General features: G+C 30.8%; 2 protein-coding genes across 2 annotated transcripts in view; both read left to right on the plus strand.

Annotated features, from left to right (window-relative positions):
• The first annotated feature begins 572 nt into the window (after positions 1–572).
• Positions 573–14,827, plus strand: LOC107451671 (uncharacterized). The gene is made up of 7 exons (XM_043040865.2): positions 573–763; positions 4,607–4,783; positions 6,638–6,829; positions 7,925–8,002; positions 8,893–9,018; positions 12,254–12,418; positions 14,663–14,827. Exons 1-7 carry the CDS (start codon positions 679–681, stop codon positions 14,701–14,703), a joined length of 864 nt encoding a protein of 287 aa, XP_042896799.2. The 5' UTR covers positions 573–678; the 3' UTR covers positions 14,704–14,827.
• A 7,196-nt stretch (positions 14,828–22,023) lies between these two features.
• The window catches only part of LOC107444244 (uncharacterized), a gene marked incomplete in the record, with an annotated part of 14,687 nt that continues 11,369 nt past the window's right edge, over positions 22,024–25,341 (plus strand). Inside the window, 1 exon segment of the mRNA XM_043040866.2 lies at positions 22,024–22,251. Within this exon segment, the coding sequence (XP_042896800.2) occupies positions 22,176–22,251 (76 nt within the window).

Here is a 25,341-nt window from a genome sequence, read left to right on the forward strand (position 1 = left end):
CTTGTTTACATCAAGTTTCTTCACACAAAGCTGTAAAATTGAATTTTAAATCGAGCCCTTAGCTTTAAAATTCAGTGGAATTTTCCTCGGATTTTTGACAAACATATTTTACCATAAGAAACCTTAACACTTTTAACGTTTTCAAAAAACTGTATCAAAGAAATCTTTACGTTTACAAAATTGACTGTAAAAAATCAAAATAGGCAGTGTCGCGAATTTTTATTTTTTTAACGACACCACTATGTCGCTGAGGCCTGCCTCACGGGGGCGGAAATCTATCGTTGGAACATTTCATAATACAATGAACTTCATTATTTCTTTTGATTATTACTTATGAAAGAAGAGTTGATAAGTATCTAAAATACTTTTAGCAATTTCATGTCTCTATTGCCAGACAAAAAAAAAGCAAATAACTAATTGCTCTATTAATGTCATTGTCATTATCAACAAAACGTATCGTATAGATATATATTTGTAAATAGATTGATGGATGCTAGAGGGGAAACAGGAAAAACAGCTTTCTCTAATAGGTAAGTTACACTAATATGGTGTATGTGTAGAAAAAAATACGCCCACTTATATTAAATTATGGTGGCGATGTTTGTATAAACTCGTTTTGTGTTTTTCAGGGGAAATAACAAGCTTAGTTTCATCTATTTTTACATCAGAGGTATAAGTATGACAAAAATAGTGAAAATATCATTTTTGTGGCATTGCACAATTATTTGTTTCGCAGGATTGACTGCGTCTTTTACTATAGAAGGTTAGTATATTTTTGTAAATTATTTGAATTGTATGCAGTAAGAGATTATTTTATCCATTTCATGTTAAGATAGAATTTTTTTCATAAATAGCGCTTTTATTCATTATTAGTTTAGAGATCAAAAATTTTAAGTGTTTAATAATCATGAATAGTCCAGAAAAATAATTTTAACAAAATTTGAAAGTTTACATTTAATATTTTGGTTAATGATTTTTTTTAAACAATTTGCTGAATGATACGTTAATTCTTACCATTTTAATTAAGCAATAATAATTTAAAAATTTCAGAAAAATTAAGAACTTGTTTCTTTGATTTTGAATTTTTTTAAATAATTGGAGAGATGAAAATGTGAGTTATCGATTGTTTGTTTAGAAGTTTTGTAACCAGTTTTTTTAGTTTTTGGGAAGACGTAGGTCAGCTTATTATTATGATGTGTTTTAAGAAATAATTTTTATGAAGAATATTAATTTTTCTTATGTATTTTTTAAATATATTGATCCAATGAAAATTAGCAAGTAATTCTAACAAGAAAAATAACATTTCTAAGGACATTTCTGATTTAAAAAAAACTAAAAAGAAAAGAAAAGAAAAAGGGAAAAAAAGAATTCTGGTCATTATACCAAAATTTTACTGCATTTAACTCATTTATTTGTCAATTTTTTCATTCTTTATAGTAATAGTTTACATGAAGATCTGGCTTTAAAAATTATAATTCTTACTATCACTCATTTAGCAAGAATACATCAATGAAAGATAAATTTGAAGGCTTTAGAAACACAATTTTCTGTATATATGCTATCATCAATTTTTAATGCTCAATTCCAAATTTCTACTGCAATTAATGTAAATATCACAGATTAAGCATGTATTTCATGTTTTTTGAATCAAGATTTTGTGTATATATGCTATCATCAATTTTTAATGCTCAATTTCAAATTTCTACTGCAATTAATGTAAATACCACAGATTAAGCTCGTATTTCATGTATATCCATCTAATCATGGCTGTATTCATTTTTCAATGGCAATTAATGTAAATCTCCGATCAAGTTTGTACATACTTCTAATCATGGTTACTTTATTATAATGTTACCACATTGTTACATAATTCAAAATGTTTTATTCACTGTATATAAATTTCATGATGAATGGGGTAGGGGCCGCTGCGCGGCCTAGGCACCCAGTTTTGTTTAAATAAATAAAGAAGGAAGAAACACAATAAAATTTGCAGATTGCTTTCACAACGCACTATATTCAATACCATTCATTTGGTAATTTTAAGATTTTTGTGTCTTTGCCTCTTACCAAATAGATTGGTAATAGACCCAAATAATTTGTTTATCCTGCTACGGTTTATTTAAAATGGCAGTTCATTATAATGGTTCCTAAGAGTTAGATGACGGTTAATTATTTACTTCACTAATATCTTTCTTATTATCTATAACAGAATGAATTATAACAAAAACATTAATATCTCAATTATAATAATCCCTGGGGAAAATAGTATGGTTAAAACTACCAGAATATAGTAAAATTTAGCTTTATCGAAACTCCAAAAAGCACGTCAATTTTTACCAAATCGCCTTGGCACTGACTTTTTTTTTTTAAATCACCATTAATATATGATTTTACTACTATGCTGGTAAAATTTAGAAATTTTATAATGATATTTTAAAGCAGGGCATAAAGGAAATTTGAGAATAAAAACCATTTATTCGGTAAAATTTACTTTTCAGTTTTGTATTTTTACTGAATGTGTGGTATTATAAGAACTATAATTTTGAAAACTAAGATCACCGAGAAACTGCTGCCATACAAACGGGAAAATCACCGAATGAATGGTTTAAATACTGTATGTTTTGGTTTTTATTACTAGAATTATGATTTTTCTGATCAGTAATTTCATTATCATACAAGTACGGTAATTTTACAATAAATCTTTTTCGTTATGATTGCATAGTTATTTTTATTTTCCTATGTATTTTAAAAAAAATAATTATAAAAGAGGCTTATATGATACTTTTAGGTGTTTAATTGAAGTATTTTAAAGACACTAAGCAGACATAGATCAAATTATGGTAATTGTTTTATGCATATTTTGTGAGTATAGAGAGATTAATGATTTATTTTTCACCTACTCATACGGTTTTGTCTGTAAATACAAAGAGTGGCTTAAAAATCTGTTAGATATATTGCTTAAGAATCTATTGCATTATGTTCAAAATGACAATATGAAGATACATGTAGTGTAGTGACTTGTTTATAGCTCGCTGTCCAATTCTTGCGCTTAAGTATTTTGCTGCAGCCTGATATTGATTTAGTTCAGCCTTGTTTAGGAATTCGTAAATTTTCAAATGCGCATATTTTATGGTTTTAAAGGTTGGTTGAGTTTAGCCTATAGCTTATACAAATGGAAAAAACAGCCAAAAATGTTAAGTATTCATTAATTAAAGTAGAGGTCATCAAACTGAACACTTTTATTTATATTTTTTATACAACTTTAAATAAAAATACATGACTTAAATAAGTTTTCTACCTAACAGCATTGCTGTAAATACACATTTTATTTGTAATTTTAGAAAAAGTCTCTATCAAAGCACTTACGGTACCTTGCTTTTTGTTGTTATCAAAGAGCCAGAAAACAAGCTATTTACCATATCCGGCAATTTTGAACATACTTTTCTCTTCAGTGTTTTAAGCTTTCGTGAAACATAAAAATGGTATTCTATAAAACGGAAAAATTATCTTAAAAACAATCCGTTTGAAAAAACTAAGCAATTGGAATAAAGGCTAAATTTATCCATCATATTTCCTGAATTTGTTCCCAACTGTTTATTAATATTTCATACATTTGGATGATTTTGTAGAAAAATATTCATTTTGAGAATTAAAGAATTTTAAGAACAACTTTTAATAAATCTATGTAGCCTTAGAATCTACTACCATTGAGTTTAAAAAAGCAATATTTATCGTGATTGCGATACAAAGGCTTTGAAATTGAATGAAACTATATTGGATACATCATATATTTATTAAATATTTTCGCATTTAGTACTTATGTCTTATAAAAATTGAGAACCAAACTGTTCATTTCTACTAAAACAGCATTTTTTTTGTAAAAAAAAGTACAAATAATAATAATAAATAATGTGTCCAAGAGTCGAAATATTCTTGGACATACTATATTATTTTTTGCGGGGGTCTAATCGACCCTTCCACTTTAATAACCAAACTACATTTTCACATCATTTCTTCCTTTTTTTTTCTTTTAAAAAGTTTATTACAAAAAGTTTATTTTGAATAATTAAAGTTCGTTTTTTGCATTTCTTCGTATAACTATTTATTGGCTTTCTAAAGTTTAATTTTAGTGGACTTATTTTAGTGGAAGTATTTAATCTATATATTCTCATTTCCAAATTTTAAAAGTCAAAAGGTCTATTTATTTTTTATTTTAATACATTTATTATTTCTACTTATTTATACCTACTATATCCCACAATGTAAGGTATTCTAAAGTTAAATCCTGAGTACAATTACATTTGATGTCATTTTCTGTACACAAAATGATTTTTAAACAACCAACTATTGATGCTGAGCTATACTAACAAAAAGTAAAATTTCCTTTTATTGTAATGAAGCTAAGATTTAAAAGTCAAGAAAGACTAGATAAAAAAATAATAATTTTTAAATCATCGGAGGAATATGCATTTTCATAACGCTTAACAAACTCAACTTTTAATTCCACGTTGCTTTTATTTCAGGCAATAAATATAACTTATTTTGATTATTATAGTTCAATCTTTATTGTATTCTTTCCCTGTAACGTTGTTGATATATATTTCAGTACCAAAATGTAGTCCTCCAGACTTCCCGATGTGGGGAGGTTATGGACCCATACAAAGTGACTATGATGTGGGAGACAGCATCCATTACTTTTGCAATACTGACACCTACATAGGTGGTAACTATTATCGGAGATGCGAAGACAGTGGAGAGTGGTCTGGGGACACGCCAGTGTGCGGTAACTATTTCAATCAATATTTATCAATCTGTGTTGCAATCTTTTTCAGATTTCAGGAGTAACCAGACATCCATAGAAACGTATGTTTTTTAGAGATCCTCATATACAGGGTAATAATGATTAAAATTGTCTAAAGGATTGTTTTCCGGAGAGATTGTTCAACTAATAGAGGGCGCTGATAATAGCAAACGAATGCTTCTAAATAAATGCAAATTTTTAAGATGTTAATTAAGAAACGTGGCAACACACGGCATATTACACTTGGGCTAAAAAGGTGGGAAACATGCAGTTTCTGTTATTCTGCGCATGAGGATATGGTTATGACTCTACCATAGAAGAATCGGGCTCACCTTGGGAAGATATCTTTTACAGATATCGTTTTTTTAAGCATCTTATAATGATCATAGCGACATCTCTCGGTCAATATTTGAATTTTTTTTTCTTTCCAAAAGAAACAATTTCATTTATTTGCGTATATTCAGATGGAAAATCAGATATTTATGACAAGTGGCTTCACAAAAGTGCTTGTGAACTAGACTCAATAATTTAACAACGATTTGGACTACGGCTCTCGAAGCCCAATCGGCAAAATCAGTATTGCACGGTCCGTAAACTTATTCGACGTCTGCCACCCTGATTTGGCTTCATACCGATTTGACCTAATGTTTGGCTTCACTGACTAAGTAAAACATGGCACCCTGCGTATTAACGTACGTGCCCCACACGCGATTAGCGCTATTTAATCCTTTTGTCCGATCGCTTGCTTTTCTCTCAAGTATTCGTGAATTCCCGGAATGTAATGAGAATATATACCAAATATGTTGGCAACGCATAACTATCGGTTCATCCAGTGAGTTCATTTAAGGCATATTGGATTGTCTCATCAATTTAATATTTTTATTTTCCCTGTTTAAATGTATTTGTGTTAACTAAAATGGAAGTGATGTATCAAATATTTTTGTGAATAAAAACGGAAGAATTGTCCACTGAAAAAGAAATCACCGATCATATCGACTGCTGTAGACTTGGAAAATCATATTTCTGCTATTATTTTGGAAAATGAATGGCGTGAGGGTCACTATGGACATATGAAACGAAGAAAAGAACGCGAAACAAGCAAAATATTTCATTGTTTTGGTAATAATAAAATAACTAATTTTGCTTTTCATAAATATAAATAATCTTTTTATGGTGTATACTCCTCTTTAAATGAGTAAGCTATGTAATTTAGTATGATTTCTCACTTTTTGTCCAAGGTGGATTAATATGAATTACTTTATGAAACGTTTCTAAGATATTTATTACAAAATCTACATTTTACTAAAGATGCATGCAGGTAGTAATAACTGTTGGAGGTAAATTCTTGTTTTCGAAAACTATGATCTTAAAATATTGACCAAACAACCATACAATGAGCCAAACAACATGAATAAACCTTTTTCTTGACTGTATATTGTTTTTCAGATCGGCAATGATCAAAAATGTCATATAGTTGATTAAGTGTCATAGTTTTTGTCACGATAGTTGATACAACAAAAGATATCATGGGAATTTGAATCGTAGCTAGGGGAGCTATTTATTAGTTTTATAATGCATTAAATTCGTGTTTTTATTTTATATTTTATTTTTTTACTTTTTCCGTGGATAAGTAGCCATTTTTTTTATCATTTTGTCATGTATTTCAAAGGATCTAACAAAAGAAAACTAAAATTAATGATTACAAAAATAAATAAATAAAATTTTGAACCAATATAAGTTCATAAAGGTCACTTAAGTTATGTGCTGAATGCGCTTAAAAACATATGATATGATAAAGGTATAACATAATGATTGAAGCAATGATTTTAAATTTAGATGAAGTAGCGAGTATAACCTTTGTAAACCAAACGAGCACTGCAGAACCAGAAGAAGAGAATGATGCTGATCTTGCAACAGATGAAGATCGAACTACGTGTACATCCACAGCTGCTGGTCAGCGCCAATATTGGATGGGAATATTTAAGGATCCTGGAGAATTAATTCGAGTCATGGTTTTCATGCCTCGAGGTAAGAACGTTCTTTTATGATTTTCGAACTTAATTTCTCACTGTTTTTTATTTTTAATGTAAAATATTATATTTTTTAGTTTTACAAATGCTTTAAATAAAAAGTTATTCAAACTAAAACTAATAGGAAGAAGTAACGTAATAATTTGAGAAGTATCATCGCAATTTTTTTTCTAAATAATGTTTTTATGACTTTATATATTCTCATGGACAAAAAAATGAGCACAGCAAGAAGGAGTCGTCTAAATAAAATGAAATTTTACATATGTAATGACTACTTTGATATAAGTTAATGATTAGAAAATCAAAGAAAAAGGATAATTTATTTTTTAAGGCAAAAGAACAAAAGGATAAAAGGCAAAAGAACGGAGGAGTTAATACTCCGTTGGACCACCTCTAGCTGGAATGCACGATGTGATACGATCGGGCATTGAGTCATGCAAGTTCTGTATGATGTCTCGAGACATTTCGTTCCATATTTGCTGTAACCTTGCCTCTAGTTCGTTCAAACTCGTGGGATGCCCAACTCGCTGTCCCAAATGATCCCAGATATGCTCGATTGGAGACAAATCTGGAGATCGGGCAGGCCAAGAAGGGGTAGTAACAGTACAGAGACTATCTTGTGACACCCTTGCCGTATGAGACCGAGCATTGTTTTGTTGAAAAAGGGCTCTTGGGAGCCGTTGCATGAGTGGTAACACATGTGGTTGCAGGATTTCATGGACATACCGCTGGGTTGTCATGGTGCCACGAAACAATAATAGGGGTGATCGTGTATTGTAGGCAATGGCACCCCATATCATCACACCAGCTGTGGGAGTGGTGTGTCGCTGATCAGCAAAGGCTGGATAGAGGCGTTCACCTCAGGGTCTCCACACACGAACACGATTGTCATCATTGCTGAGATTGAATCTGAATTCGTCGCTAAAGACGACCTGGTTCCATTCCGCTGCAGTCCAGTTTTCTCGTGCGCAGCAAAACTCCAAACGAAGACGTCGGTGGGTGGGCGCAATTATTTCTTGGTGAGCCAATTTCTTTTGTCCATGAGTGTATATGTAATTTCATGTGGGATGATAATAATTTTGTCTGATTTCAGGAGATGTCTCCTATGAGGTTCTCCTTTTGAAGCGTAATGGATCAGTTCTAAGTTGTGGAGAAAAAAGAGGCAGAAATGGTAATAGCTCATATACAATTAGTCCTAAAAGTGTAGAAACGGACAAAGATAGAGATTAATACATATTGAATGAAAATCCTACAAAAATTGTCACCCAAGTGGTGGTGTGAGGGTCAAATTCAAAACCTCGAACTGGATTTAACTGCAGACTTGGATTCTCTGGGGGGAAAAAGTATCCCAGTTCGACCTGCTGTTGTTTGCACTTTAGTTCACAGATGGAGCTGTAATCACAAAATGAAAATGGGGTTGCAAAATTGCTTAAAATGGAGGGGTTTTAATAAGCACATCTCAGTTATGAAAAAAAGAACAAAAATACACTTTTTTGATATTTCAAAAATCCTATCTAATGGTACAAAACTAAGCTCCGCCACAACCTAAGGGTCAAGTGTGGTGACATAAGACAAGATGTATTTTCGTAACATCAAGTGCGTATTATTTTGTTTTCTTGATCTGTTATGTATTCATAGAAATACTTCCATATTAAACAATTTCTAACTCATTTTCATTTTATGATTACTTCTGCAATTGCGAAAGAAAACAGTAAAATTTATAAGTCAAAATGGGTTCTGGAATCTGGAAAACCTAAAATTCTTGTGAATTTTGCAATAGAAAATTAGTGTCCATCGTTAATATTTTTATGTTACCTCCCATCCTACTTATTTACAGGGAGAATGAAAGATCACGTTTGATACCATTTAAGGCAATTTTTTAAAAAAAATATTTTGCCTAAGTAGTTATAAATTTTTAATCCTATGCTTATTTTTTTCGAAATATCTGACCGTTTCCTAACTTTCGGGACCTATCGTTTCCTAACTTTGTGTGAGTATTTCTTTGAAGTCATAAAGATTTTTATCAACTCAATATTAAGTTTTTTTAAAATATAATTCCAGGTCATTTAGGATGGGAATTTCATAACTGCCCTGGACCCCACAACAAAGATGCGATGGGAATAAAAATAATATCACTCTCTCCCAAACCACTTCAAATTTGTGAAATTGCAGCCCACGTTATGACATGTAAGTATAATGTCTACATCCCTTATTTTTATGAACTTTATTTACTTTATTTATTGGAATTTTAATTTCTTAATCGAGTGTAAAAAAGTTCCGAAATTTAGTAAAATATGTAACAGCAGATGGCGCTGTGAAACATTTTACCTGTTACGCTCTGGTTCATGAAAATTTTGTTCCTTGGGTTCTGTCTGATGATGGACATGAGTAAAGTGTTGTAAAGCGAATTTCATTCCTTGGAAGATTCCGATAAATTTTATGCAATTTTTTGTTTTTTTCCCCTGATTTAGAGTCTTGTTACTTGCAGAGCCATCTTCAAAACCTTTTTTGAATGACATACAGAAACTCTGCAAGAAAACTTATGCCTTGTTACATAAATATATTTCAAAATTTAAATTTTTAATCTAATCCGTTTTCCCGCTTTAATTTTTTTTAAAGATTGTCAGACAGGGCTCTTCACATACCTTTCGATTTCAAAAGACATTTATCTTATAAAAAGATAAGCTTCTAACTTTCTAAGGGGTACGAAGCAACACAATTGTTCGTTTTTAATTTTTTTAACTTTTAATTATAAAATAAATATTTGTTTGCCATGCTTTAATTTTTTTTCTCTTAACTTTTAAACACGTTTTCCTTGTTTTCAAATCGGTGACTCAAATGTTATAGAATCAACCAAGATTTGTCTAAATCTCCTCAAACTTTTTCTAATTTAAATAATTAAAACATTATTTAAATAATTAAAGCATTATTCAATAATTTAAATTAAAACACAAACTTGAACTTTTAAAAAATTGACTTTTTTTACTTTGCATTTTTTTGAAAATACTTTGTAAACCATTTAGTTAAAATAATTTGTGAAAATTTTTTTCGGAGGTAGCGAAGAAATAACGTTTTGGAGAAATAGCGTTGGGTGGAACTAATATTCCCCGATGGGGGGGATGGAATTATTTAATGCGTTTTTAATATCTTTCTAACATACGAGGCGCATCTAAAAAGTAAATTTCCCTAATTTATCAACGAAAAAAAAAGAACTCACACTTTCAGGAACATATTTATTGGTAACAAGTACAGCAATGTTTCAGCTATTTTTCAACATAGCCACCACCAGAATTGAGACACTTGTCGTATCGCGGGATCAACTTTCGTATCCCTCTGTCATAGAATTCTGCCGCCTGTGAATGGAACCAGCGAGTGACAGACGTCCTCAGCTTTTCGTCGTTGCCAAAACGCTCACCGGAGGACAGGAATTTCTTGAGGTGCAAGAAAACGTGAAAATCGATAGGAGCAATATCAGGGCTGTAGGATTTATGATCAAACAACTCCCATCCAAATTCCGTCAATAACAGCTGCTGTGCGTCGTACCGTATGTGGACAACCATTGACATGGAGGAGCGCAACAGCTGCAGTAAGCATTCCACGACTCTTGTTTAGAACGGCAAGTCTCAATTCTCGCAGTGTTTTATAGTAACAGTAGATGTCTGTCACGCGCTGGTTCCATTCATAGGCGGCAGAGTTCTACGACAGAGGGATACAAAAGTTGATGCCACGATACTACAAGTGTCTCAATTCTGGTGGTGGCTATGTCAAAAAATAGCTGAAGCATTGCTGTACTTGTTGCCAATAAATATGTTCCTGAAAGTAAGAGTTCTTTTTTCAAAAAAATTCGGGAAACTTACTTTCTAGATGCATCTCGTACTAGAGGACTAGCAAAATATAGGCAAGCTAAATAACGTCTCTTTTTCCAGTGTGTCAAAAAGTTAAAACATATTTATCTTATTAGACATTTTATTTCAGAAAATTATTATATATATATTTTCCAGCTTAAGACACCGTTTTTTTTTTGTTATTACGCATGCATTTTTCAAATTTTAATAATTTTCCAAGATATCAGCCAAAAAACGCATTTTGCATGCTCACTTTTTTCTAGACTTTTAGATTGCGTAAAACGAAATATTAACGAGCTAAAAAATTCAAACCTCTCCTTTGAGAGACGTGAGTCTTCAAACTTCAAGCATTATATCTCAGAATTCATACCTTGTCCCATCGATACCCCAAAACTATTATTTTATTCTATGTTTTAACATTTAGCCGGGTTGGCTCAGTGGATAGAGAAATGGCCTTTTAATGAGGTAACCCGGGTTTGAATCCCAGCGATGACTGGTTGATATGAATTCCGCACCACAAGCTCGCACAAAGTGCTGACGAAAAATATTCTCCGTGGTAGACGGATCCTGGGTTGGAGTCCCCTTACCATCAGGCTAACAGGGGGAGGTTTTCGATGTGTTCCTATCCATGTAACGCAAAGGTGGGTTAGTTCCATTCCATTTCTCTCGAAATTTGAACCAGGAGTTCTCTTGTCTTCTGCATTGGATTCAAAATTACAAGGCTATATAGTTGAACATTAGGAGTCGTAAGCCCAAATTTGGGTCGACTGTTCAAAGCCAGTTATAAAATAAAATAAAATAAAATAAAATAAAATAAAACAAAATAAAATAAAATAAACTACGTGAGAAAGAAAATACAGGTAAACTAAATGAAGTTAGCAAATAAAATAGAAATCGAGTGAATTAAAGTTTTTCATATCCTCATGGATGAATGCTAAGGAAAAATTATGTATGAATCAAGTGAAATTAAAAAAAAACAATCAACACTTTTATATAGATTTTTTTTTATATACTCTGTGTTCACAACAGCAAATTTTTAAGATTATCCTTAGTGGTAGACGGATCATGGGTTAAAGTTCCTTTGTTGTCATGATAGCCGTGTGAAGTTATGCTTTCCATGTAACGCGAATGTTAATTCTATAAAAAAGTCATCCACAAATCCAAATTTCTCTCAATACTTGAACCGGGAGTCCCCTTGTCTTCCGGATTCCGTTCAAAATTACAAGGCTGTGGAGTTGAACATTGGTAGCCGTAAACTCAAAATGGTGTCGGCTGTTCAAAGACGGTTATAAAATAGAAATAATTAAATTAAAAAAAAATTTTTTTTTACATATTGACTGTCCCAAAATCAATGTAAATTTATCAAAGATTTTTTTTTTCCTTTTGTCAGTTATTTCTGGCACGTATTTTAATCCAACTTTTTATGTAATTTTCTTATTCTAGTTATTTCAAACACACATTTCAATCTAACTTTTTATGTAATTTCTTATTCTAGCACACATTCTGGCACTCTAACTATTTCTTCTAATAAAAGCATCGTTATCTTACAAAATTTCACAAAATTTTATTTTTTTCAGCCCCAACTTGCGTTGACCCACACCTGCGTATAGACGATGGTCTAATCCAGCTGACCCGAAAAACTGCTTCACTGCGTTGTAAGCCAGGTTACACAGAAAGTTCGGCAACTCGATTGGAATGCGTGCGTAATGGTGTATGGAATAAAAAAAGCCTCTTCTGCATACGTAAGCAATACGTTTTTCTTTACTTAATTCGATCATTAACTTAAAACATACTTCAGTTTTATACTAACTGTCAGAGAAATTACATTTTTATAGTTACTAATGTAGCTGTTGTCTTTGTTTCTAATATAGTTAACTACAACTGTTTGTCAAAAACAAATGCAGCAATTACAAACTTCTTAAATAGTTTCCGGAGACAGATTTTGTCAAAAGAATCCATTTACACGCATATTAAGTGCATATTACACGCATATAAAGTACTAAAAATTGAAAAAAAAATCCGTAAAAATGGTGTGGAGTAATAATTGGCTTATTTAAACAAGGGGAATATCTAATTCTTGTTTGTATGAGCGAATTTGTTGTTCTATACTACCATGTTTTGAAAGTTTTTTCACTCAACATTCAAATTCTGATGCTTTTTTCTGCCTTTCTTTTTAGCGGATATTTAATTTTAAAAAAAATACAAGAAAATTATCAAGTGCTTGCGATTCTTAAGTGTCTGAAACTTTTTTTATTTCCTCTAAGAAGTCGTTGAGAATTATAGAGCCAAACAGGTTTCGCTGACAATGCTGCATAAAGTTTTCACTAATCAGATTTGAAAAATTAGTTGCTTTAGTACCTTGTTTCTACACTACACTAAAGTTACATTTAGTTGCCAGCGAATTGTTACGAACTAAAGACATTTTTTTTATCACACAACCTACTACCTTTCTTCTTTGCAGAAAAAAAGTAGCGTATTACACTACAAAAAACAAAAAGAAATAGCATCTACAGTAGTTTCGTTATTTGTAGGAAGGTAGTTCCGACCACTGAGTTTAACTGGCAGCTTCGCAAAAAGAATATTTATTGACGTATCTTTTTTTTATATATTTTTAATAAAGAAAAATGTTTCTTAATAACAACCCTTAACATATAATTTTAAATTTGTCGCAATAAGTATCACATGACACTATATATGACTAAAACGTCCTAATTCTAACATATAATTAACATATAATTTTAACATATAATTTAAAATTTGTCGCAATAAGTATCACATGACACTATATATGACTAAAACTTCCTAATTCTAACATATAATTAACATGTAATTTTAACATAATTTCTAATTTGTCGCAATAAGTATCACATGACACTATATATGACTAAATAGTCCTAATTCTATTCTAACTCACTCTTTCATGCTTAGAAAACTGTCGGAAATTTAGCATGGAATCCATTAAATAATGAATTACTGTTAATTTCCTACAATTTGTATATGCTTTGCTTTCTATATAAAAGATTTTTAAATTTTTATGTCTTAACTCTTAATGTGGACCGACAAGCAGACCATCGTCATCAAATTGTTTTGTTTCAGAACAGAAATTATGTCCTTAAACTTTTAAGGAAACGATCGTTATATTTTTTAACTTTTTTTCTTTTCGACAAATGAAAAAATATATTTAAACACTCATGATATTTAAATATAATTTATAATTATAAATTACTTTTATCTTTATCCTAAAAACTTATAAAAATTTTTAAAATAAGCAAAAAAAATCAATTAACAACAGTTCCTACTTATGTTTTAATCCATAAAACTCACCAATAATAATTATTGATTTTAAAAAATGAAAAGTAAATTACTCGGAACCACAACATCACGTAATTTCCGCCGAATTCGTCTAGAAAACGAAATCTCAGTTGTTGAAAATGTTAGTGATTTAATATAGAAAATTTAATAAATACAAATTGTGGATATATTTATATACTAATCATAGTAGTTAAACTAACATGTCTTGTAAGATAAGCATTTGAATAATTAAGGATTTTTTAAAAGAACTATTTACCCATATACTCAAATTTATTTTCTTCTTCTTTTATTTGAGTGAAAGTGGTATAAACTTTTAACCACTCTTTTATTCTTTAATTCCGTGAACACTTAGTGAAATATTATACACCTTTTGACTTGTTGTTTAAACAAAATAATTAAAATAAATTAAATAAAAAAATTTTCGAAATGTAAAAATTCCGATCTTTTTCTTGTCATTTTTTTCTGTTGAAATAATTTATAATTATATTTATTTGTGATATTTTTCACAATGCTTAGAAACTTATTAGACGCAAATCAGTAAAGAACTGAAGGTTTGACAAACGAACAGTCAAATTTTCATTCTGATGCAATAATATATTTATAATTGCTGATTAAATTTCGTAAATTAATTTTTGAATGAATTATTTTTAATGATTATATATCTTATTTTTCAGCTCCTCCATGGGAAGCCGTAGAAACTCATCCTAGAGTTTGAAACTAATGTACCTGTAAATAAAAATGTCACCTAAAGCTTTTATGTAATAATGAATTGTTTTTAAATTAATATTAATTTTACCTAGTAAAATATAAAGTATTAATAAAACTTTTAAAAAAACGTATTCGCTGAAATATGAAGGGAAATTGGGTGAACAAATCGCTTTGCTTCAAAAATAAGTGAAGAAAATTAAATTTAAAAAAAAATTCGGTGTCAAAGTAAAGTATCACCAACCAGGAAAAATGGTGCGAATTCACCAAATTCATACCAAATTGCGGTTTCATATATCTAGACAGTGCATATGCTTAGAAAGAATTAAAACAAAAAATTATTTTTAAAAAAATGAAGTTAATATTTAAGGACATGGTAGACGGACCTAAGTACTAAAAAAATCAATATCACCTTTCAAAATGTTAGAATATCAATAATATTTTAAATAAATAAAGAAGCGAACTGTATGAAGTTAATATATTGGATCAAAGTTTCTATGGATCGTAGCAAATATATTAGACCAAGAGCTTCGATTTTGTTTGATTGTCGAACAAAATACAGCGGTGGTGAAAGATGACAATTTATTATGGACTGTGGAAATATCATGCTTTGCGGGGAAAAAATCTAATCTAAAGACTTTCTTGTGCACTTTTGAGCAAATATGGACATTTCCTGAGACTTTGACACTCATATTTTAAGATAAAGCTAGTTTTAAGATATTCACTGTTTTCAAAAATTTTTAAAAAATTCACAAAGTGTCCGCTCTGTTGCTTCAGTGGAAACATCATGTTTTATGAAAAACAAAACTCATTTACAGACATTCTTTGAGCACTTTTTAACAAATATGGGCATTTTCTGAAAATTTGACACTCATATTTTAACATGAAACATGGTTTAAAAGATTCACTCTCTTCAAAAAATTTAAAAAAATTCACAAAGTGTCCGCTCTGTTGCTCCTTCAGTGGAAATATCATGTTATATGAAAAACAAATCTCATTTACAGACATTCTTAGAGCACTTTTGAACAAATATGGGCATTTTCTGAAAATTTAACACTCATATTTTAAGATGAAGCTAGTTTTAAGATATTCACTCCTTTCAAAAAATTTAAAAAAATTCACAAAGTGTCCGCTGTGTTGCTTCTTCAGTGGAAATATCATGTTTTATGAAAAACAAATCTCATTTACAGACATTCTTTGAGCACTTTTGAACAAATATGGGCATTTTCTGAAAATTTGACACTCATATTTTAACATGAAACATGGCTTAAGATATTAACTCTTTTCAAGAAATTTAAAAAAATTCACAAAGTGTTCGCTCTGTTGCTTCTTCAGTGGAAATATCATGTTCTATGAAAAAAAAATCTCATTTACAGACATTCTTTGAGCACTTTTGAACAAATATGGGCATTTTCAGAAAATTTGACACTCATATTTTAAGATGAAACTAGTTTTAAAATATTCACTCTTTTCAAAAAATTAAAAACAATTCACCGCTCTGTTTCTTCTTCAGTGGAAATATCATGTTTTATGAAAAACAAATCTCATTTACAGACATTCTTTGAGCACTTTTGAACAAATATGGGCATTTTCTGAAAATCTGACACTCATATTTTAACATGAAACATGGTTTAAGAGATTCACTCAGTTCAAAAAATTTTAAAAAATTCGCAAAGTGTCCGCTCTATTGCTTCCTTAATATGGGCTGTGGAAATACGTTTTGGAAATAAAAATCTCATTGAATAAAATGCATTTTTGTGCAAATCTGGACAGATATGTCCTATTTCAGAAAATAAAACGACCATATTTTAACATGAAACCAATTATAAAAGATTCACCCTTTTCGAAAAATTTTAAAAAATTCGCTAATTGTCCGCTCTTTTGCTTCTTTAACATGCTCTGTAGAAATCACATGTTTTGGTGAAACAATATATCACTTAAAGAATTTTTTTCAGCATTCTTGGATAAATATATTCACTTTCAGAGAAATTGGCACACATATTTTAACATGAAACCAGTTATAAAAGATTCTCTTTTCAAAAATTTAAAAAAATTCGCATAGTGTCGGCTTTATTGCTTCGTCAGTGGAAATATCATGTTTTGTGAAAAACAAGTCTCATTTACAGAACAGACATTCTTTGAGCACTTTTGAACAAATATGGGCATTTTCTGAAAATTTGGCACTCATATTTTAAGATGAAACTAGTTTTAAGATATTCACTCTTTTCAAAAAATTTAAAAAAAAATTCACCGCTCTGTTTCTTCTTCAGTGGAAATATCATGTTTTATGAAAAACAAATCTCATTTACAGACGTTCTTTGTGCACTTTTGAACAAATATGGTTTTTTTCTGAAACTTTGACACTCATATTTTAAGATGAAACTAGCTTTAAGATATTAACTCTTTTCAAGAAATTTAAAAAAATTCCCAAAGTGTCCACTCTTTTGCTTCTTCAGTGGAAATATCATGTTTTATGAAAAACAAATCTCCTTTACAGACATTCTTTGAGCACTTTTGAACAAATATGGGCATTTTCTGAAAATTTGGCACTCATATTTTAAGATGAAACTAGTTTTAAGATATTCACTCTGTTCGAAAAATTTTAAAAAATTCGCAAAGTGTCCGCTCTATTGCTTCCTTAATATGGGCTGTGGAAATACGTTTTGGAAATAAAAATCTCATTGAATAAAATGCATTTTTTGTGCTAATTTGGACAGATATGTCCTATTTCAGAAAACAAAGCGGCCATATTTTAACATGAAACCAGTTATAAAAGATTCGCCCTTTTCAAAAAATTTTAAAAAATTCGCTAATTGTCCGCCCTTTTGCTTCTTTAATATGCACTGTAGAAATCACATGTTTTGGTGAAACAATATATCACTTAAAGAATTTTTTTCAGCATTCTTGGATAAATATATTCACTTTCAGAGAAATTGGCACACATATTTTAACATGAAACCAGTAATAAAAGATTCGCTCTTTTCAAAAATTTAAAAAAATTCGCATAGTGTTGGCTTTATTGCTTCGTCAGTGGAAATATCATGTTTTGTGAAAAACAATTCTCATTCTTTGAGCACTTTTGTACAAATATGGGCCTTTTGAGAAAATTTGACACACATGTTTTAACATGAAATCAGTTTCTCTGATTTAAAAAAAACATTAAAAAAACTCACAAAATGGCCTCTCTATTGCTTCTTTAATTTGAACTGTGGAAACATGTTTTGGGAATAAAAAATCTGATTTAAAATACATCCAAGTTTCAATAGGCGACGAATTTTGTGTTCCTGTGTTTTGCACGTGTGGTGTCATATTTTGATAGGAGCTTTATTTTCATCTCGTTAACATCAATTTGCGACGAATAATGTGCATACTTTTTTACCTTAATTTTTGACAAAATTATTTAGAATTTACAAGGATTATAAAAATACGCATTAAGGGAGGTTACTTTATGATTGCGTAAACTCATTAAACATGACTCATATTATCTTTACTAAGATCTACAATTAAAAGTTTAAAATTTACGTGCCGTGTTTTAGGGATCATTTTAATGTTTTAAAAGTTTTTTTGCAGCGTTTTTTAAATATAAATCTGAATAAGACAAACATTCTCGTTTAGGTTATATAAGTATGGAAAAAAATTGAAAAACAAATTGGATATTTTAACTTAAAATTTAAATTTAAATTTTCGCTTTTTAAACAAAGATAATCTCGTTATAATTTAAAAAAACTAAAGCAACATCATTATGTTTTAATGCACTTTTTTAATCAAGTCGGGGCATCTATTATTCCAAAAATAATCGAAGGTTAAGAAAGTAAATAGATTAAAAAAACAGAAGATGAATATATGGCTTACTGCGTTCTGCTCAGGATACTAGATAATTTATTTTCTCCAAGTTCAAAATTAGTTACGAAGTACAATTACAGATGACGCTATGGACTAGGAAAAGTTATAAAACATAATTGAATTCGAAATAGCACCAATTGCAGTCTGACTCAAAATTAACATACACAGGTGGAAATCAATTTTATTGCTCTGACACTCAACAGAAGATTGTTGTATAGTTTTCCCTAGTCAGCAGCGCCATCTATTGTCTAGCTTTATAACTTATTTTTTAATTTTGTAGTAATAGATTTTCTACTTTGTTAAACATAATGTAGAAAACCTACATTTCTAACTTGTTACATTGTTTCAATTGATTTTTCAAACTGTTGAACATTTTGGAACATTTTGGATTGTTCAAAATAAATATACATTAAAAAGTAAAAGTACGTTATTGTCCTCACAGACCATACATTAACTTAGCAACTTCAAATCCTTAAATAAGACGATTTCTCGTAGAAAAATATATTGCATACAGATTCCTGATACTACTATATAATTCAGAGCAGATCTCTTATCTAGTCAAATATTAATAAAGAATCTTTATTGCTTTGCTATATTTATTTCCTTCAAGAAATGTATTTTGTTTGTTACATTCGAAAAGCCAAGAGTATATATATATCAAATAATGCTCAGTAATAATAGGCTTCCACATTATGTGTGAAATGGCTGCTTTTGATTGGAAAATAGATACTTGTATTTAAAAAAGTTAATTTTTAACCACCTTTTTTTATTAAAAAATAAAAATGTTTCCGTAGTCTTTGCATTCGGAAATGAAGAGACAGTTGCTTTTGGAATGATATTATACTTTTCTCTCTTGCAATAATCAGATATCAAGCAAATTTTTATTTTATTATTCATTTATATTTTATTATTAGGAACTGAAGTAGAATTCGCACAAAATCTTTTTTTTTTCTTTTCAAAAAAATTAAAAAAAAAAACATTTCGGATTACATAACAGCACTTTGACTTTTTTAATTAGGGAATCTCCTTTTTACGAGTAAAATTTTATTTTCAAATTCGTTTCAAAAATATAGTTAATGAAATTAATACAGTTATTAACTATATTTAACTGTAGTATGGAACTAAGCTATAGATGCATTGGAAGTACAGTTGTATTACAGCTAAATTTATGCATTTCGTGTTGACAGGGAATATCTGTTTCCTAATTACCACGTATGAATGAAAAGGCAAATCCAAAAAAATTAAAAACAGATCCTTTTTAAGTGATAGTCAATATACGTTTCCATTCTCCCTCTCTGCAATTTCTCACAAAATTGCATTTCAAAATTTCACTTTGAGTTTGAAATAAAGATGATACCAATACGTTAACATAGCTCACCGGCCAACTTAACTACCCAGAGAAGATTTTACCCAACGATCTGAAGCTAAGCGGACTTCAAACTGTCTCCGAGAAATGAACCTCAGTCCCTCACGACAGAACTCAGTGACACTGCAACTCCATTTGAACTAAATGAATTATATTTTGACTGATTCTCTATACTAAGGGTACTAACCAATTGAAGAATGTTCATTATTATTTGTAAAAAGAATATATGCTTCCAGGTTACGCGATTTTCCCACCCTTCACTCTTTTCCCCACTTTACCCCGGTTTCGGTATTCCCACCTTTTTCATGTAAGAAAATGAAATATACTTGCATGGGGAAAAAGCAATACTTACCCAAACCATAGTAACGGAGAATAGAAAAGTGTAGACAGTGGAAAAATCACGCAACCATAAGACGCCAATTTTACACTCTATAACAAAAAAATCGACGCACCAAGAACGTACTAAGACACGCAAAATCGACGCTCGATCAGGCTGGAATGATGCCGACTGGGGACGTATAGTCTTTAGCGACGAATCCCGCTTCCAGCTGTGTCCTGACGATCATCGAAGACGTGTTTGGAGACTCACGGGGCAGTGGGGGGGATCCTGCCTTTACTATTGCACGCCACACCAGCCCTCAACTGGGCATTATGGTCTGGGGTGCCATTTCCTTTGACAGCCGGACCCCTTTGGTCGTCATTAGAGGTACACTTACTGCACAGCGGTACGTCGACGACATCCTAAGACCTGTTTTGCTACCGTTCCTTTTGCAGCACCCTGGGCTGGTTTTTCAGCAGGACATTGCCAGACCACATACGGCACGTGTTGCTATGAACTATCTGAAAGCTTGTCAAACTCTTCCTGGGCCTGCCAGATCACCAGATCTCTCTCCCATCGAGCATGTCTGGGATATGATGGGAAGGCGATTGCATCTGGCACGGAATGTTGATGTCCTCGTTCGACAATTGGATCGAATTCGGCAGGAAATACCGCAATAGACCATCCGGGATTTTTATCGGTCTATGCCACGACGTGTGGCAGCTTTTATCCAGGCTAGAGGCGAGTTAATACCTTATTGAACTTGTTACTGTACCTCTGCAATAAATTATTCAATTGCTCTGAAATTTTAATCATTTACTATTCTGTGCATTGTCTTCCTATCCACCAATTTTCGTTTCAATCGGACAACTCCTTCTTGGAGCGTCGATTTTTTTGTTATAGAGTGTATTTACAAAGAGAATACAAGAAAAAGCCTGAAAGGTCAATTACGTTTACGTCAAAGCTATATATTTGCAAAAACTCAAACTGATACTGCCAAAGACATCGGGACACCGGTGAGTGGGTACGTTTGAAAGATGAACCAACAGCCTGCCGAATATTTAATATTTAGAATAAAAGGTCTTTTCATTTTAAAGGTGTTTTGTTTTTCAGTCAAGAAATTCAGATATCAGAATTAAAATTTTCGATTACGTATCCTTAAACAAATAAAAAAGTCTTGGTTCCTTTTTCTTTATATTTTGCAGACGCAAGTAACTAAATGCAAAAACTATTTTACAAAAAAAAGTAGTACGCAATACAAAAAAATACTTATTTAAAAATTATGGTTAATCATTTATTATTTTGTAATTGGAGTACATTGAATAAATTCTCTATGAAAGCGAAGAATTAATTAAAATAAAAAAAATTGCAAAGTAGTACTTTACTATGAGAAATTCTGCTAACAGAAACAAACTCTCCTTGAAAATACCTTTAAACAAAAAGTGCCCATATTGATATTTAAATAATTTTACAAGCAATTGTAATTATATGCAAATATTATTCAACATAAAATAACAAATAGTAAATAAAAAAATACTCTTTTTAAAATTATTTTTTTGCAATGAATAAATACTCAATGAAAGCAAAGTGTTATACAAAAAATACACAATACAATAAATTGAATTCTGTTTTCAGTTCATCTACTTGAATATTAATATTAAAAGAGCAATCAAATAGTTTGGATTATTTTTATACCTCTCTTCCTCAGAATACAAATAGGAATCCACGTTTCTGTGTAAAAAATAATGATTGTCACAGAGGAAACAGGAAAAACATCTTATTCGCTGATAAAAATTTATATCATCTCAGAACTTGGTGTTTTTCGTTTGGGATGAGAAAAATACATCCACTTTAAGAAGATTCTGGAGACCATGTAATCTGACTTCATGTTTTTTTAAAGTTAGTAACAAGCTTCGTTTTCTAGGATCAACAAATCTGTTTACTGGGGAAAAAAATGACGAAACAAAAGTATTTATTGTGTAGCTCAATCATTTATTTCGTTGGATTTGCTATGTCCTTGACAATAGATGGTGAGTATTTTTGTATTAATTTATTTCGAATACAAATTCATTATTTTGACAATATATTTTTTTCTCCCGGAAAAGCCATTGTCATCCTAACTTTTCCAGAAGGAATTTATCGATTGCATTATTTATTTATTGAATCAATTCATGGATTCATGATTTATTTAAAAATCATCAATAAACTATCAGTAACATTTAAATCAAGATAGCTCTTTAGTCCTAATCTTAGTTGCTTATTAAGAAACAAAATTGCACTTTTTGCATAAAATAAGTTTTTATGTTAATTCTTATTTTCTTTTCAAAATAACAATGACTAAAATTTCTTTCCTTACAATGGAGAAATGTATTTAAAAACAATCGTTCAAAATAATTATACGGCATTTCAAAAGTAAATAGTTCTCGGATTTCGTTGATTACGCTAGGGAGCAATTTTTTTGTTACATTTATGAAAATACTTTATCTTGCTTAATTCGAGTGTGGGATTTCAAATCTAAAACTAACTTTGATCTTAAGGCAACAAGATTTTTTAAATGACATTTTTAGATTTTTTTTTTTTGCTTGAATGTACAAGCTTAAAAACGTTATCTATAACAAGGGGTCGCATACATATTGCGACAAACTTCTATGGGAGTTAGGGCACAACATAAGAATTAAAATTGCATTGGAATCTATGACCAAAAATGTACGTAAATGCTTAGCACCCGAGGAAACAATTAAAAATAGCTAATCTACCCGACCGGTGTATGAGAACATTTCTGGCATGGATTCCTATTCAATTTTAACCCTGATATTGTACCTTAATTCCCCTAGACGTTGGTTAAAACATTTATACGACTCTCTGTTATACGTACCGTTTTTAAAATTATACATCTCATTGTGTTTTGTACATTGTGGTTTGAAATTGTACATTTCATCAAAAATAAATTAAAAATGCCATGTAAAAAAAATGTAGCTTAGAGACAGAAACTGATTGCAGATTTCAAATGAGCTATACAAAAATTTCCAAGATCTGTTAAAAAATCAAATGCAACAGAAAATTTTAAAAAAATATATGTTTCCCAGTATTATCTCTAAGACCACTAGACTGATTTAATTGAAATATTGTATGAAAATAGATCAATATAATACAAACAAAATATCAATTCAGCATTTGTAATACATAAACATGATTGTGTGTAACATTTATTAACATTGAAAAATATATGCACTGGGCTCATATCCAAGAGGTCGTGGGTTCGATCCCCGAATCATATCTCTGGGGGTACTGATCCAGGAGTCTTCTTGTCTTCTGGGTTGGTTCAAAATTGCAAGGCTACGGAGTTGAACATTAGTAATCGTAAACCCAAAATTGGGTCGGCTGTTCAACGAAGGTTATAAAATAAAATATGGTCTCATTCGTTAGACCGTCGCAAGTTAATTATACTTTTTACGTATTTAGCCATATCTCGAGAACTTTTTTTATCGAATTTAAAGTTTTTTGTACGCAATTATAAAATTCATTTATTTAAAGATAATTCCACGAAAAAAGTAATTTTTAATAATTATTTATTACTTCGTTTAGTAACAGTCTAAAAAACTTTAAATTGTAATGTGCAAAATTTTTTCACTATTTTGCAATGCAAAATACAAAATTTGAACGTAATAGGTTGAATAGTTCCTGAGGAATCAAATTTTTAAAAAGTTGTAAATTTAAAAATATGAAAAGGCAAAATACAAAATTGGTCGTATAGTTCCTGGGAAATCAAATTTTAAAAAAGTCGTATGTTTACATTTCGGTTTCTAAGGAACCATTTGACCGTTTTTGATTTATACATTATACATAGTTTTATACATTACCGTATTAAATTACTTTTTTTAAATTGATGTAAAAATTTTCTATGTCTTGTAATTTAGAATCTAATAAAAAAAATTTTTTTAATCCTATGAGAATAATAGGCTTCCTCTCAGTGTACTTTCAATGATACACTGTCTCAGCACCGTTATTTCATGTAAAAAAAAACTCAGTTAATTATTCCTGCGACATTAAAAGTAGACATTTTTATTGAAATGACAGTAGGGGCCGGGAGAGTAGGAGCCGACTATTATTAAATAAAATAATAAAATGTAATAAATATTTTTTGAATGTTAAATTTTGCATGGAATTATCTTTGGATAAATAAATTTTTCTATTCGCTTAAAAAGTTCTCGAGATATGGTGAAATACGCATAAAGTAAAATTAGCGTTAAGGGCTCCAAATATTGGACCACTCTTCTGCTAAAACAATTGAGACCATACCAAAAAAAGGTATTTTTATTCAGGGAGAGTAAGTTTTTGTGTCTTATTTCGTAATTTATATCATCTGCAGTTATTAATTAGCATATTTGAGGTCACCTTCTCAAAACTTTATGATTGAGCCCTGGAACGTGAAGATCCGATTATTAGATCAAAAGTTATTCAGGGGTGTTCATTTTTTATTTTACGCAACATGCAAATAAAAGTACTTCACTTCATTTTCACTTTTTCTTGTAACAAAACTAGGATAATTGAATTCTGAATTATTAAATTAACCAAGACTTGAGGCATACACCGAAGAGCCATTACATTATGACCACCCTCCATCTATAACAATGGGCTCGCGGCCAGGTTTTCATGGTTTCTCTCCCAGGAACAATGTTTTCATGGGGCACATTGGGACCCATATTCCTCATAGAACAATCCCTGACGTCTGTAAGCTACTTGAACATAGTTGCAGACCGGGTTCACCCATTCATGGCAACAGTTTTTCCAGCGGGGGATGATGTTTACCAACAGGATAATGCATCATGTCATAAGGGTCGAATCGTCGAGGAACATTCCAGTGACTTTCAAGTCATGTCTTGGCCCCCAAATTCACCTGACCTTAATCCAATGGAGCATTTGTGGTCCTACTTAGAAAATCAAATTCGTGCTGCCACGCTACCCCCTCGCAATGTGAGGGAATTGCAGGACCAGTTGGTGAGCGCTTGGTACCAGATAATTCAGACTACCTATCAGCATCTTGTGCCACGGCGGGTGATAGCAGTTTTGAGAACTAAAGGTGGTCCTACATGTTATTAGCAGGGTGGTCATAATGTAAT

The sequence above is a fragment of the Parasteatoda tepidariorum genome, chromosome 4 (assembly GCF_043381705.1).
Source record: "Parasteatoda tepidariorum isolate YZ-2023 chromosome 4, CAS_Ptep_4.0, whole genome shotgun sequence".
NCBI classification, from domain to species: Eukaryota; Metazoa; Arthropoda; class Arachnida; order Araneae; family Theridiidae; genus Parasteatoda; species Parasteatoda tepidariorum.

Coding starts and splice junctions, on each gene's coding strand:
- LOC107451671 (XM_043040865.2), top strand. CDS start 679: ATGACAAAAATAGTGAAAATATCATTTTTGTGGCATTGCACAATTATT. Junction 4,784..6,637: donor TGGGGACACGCCAGTGTGCG/GTAACTATTTCA, acceptor TTTTAAATTTAG/ATGAAGTAGCGAGTATAACC. Junction 8,003..8,892: donor AGAAAAAAGAGGCAGAAATG/GTAATAGCTCAT, acceptor ATATAATTCCAG/GTCATTTAGGATGGGAATTT.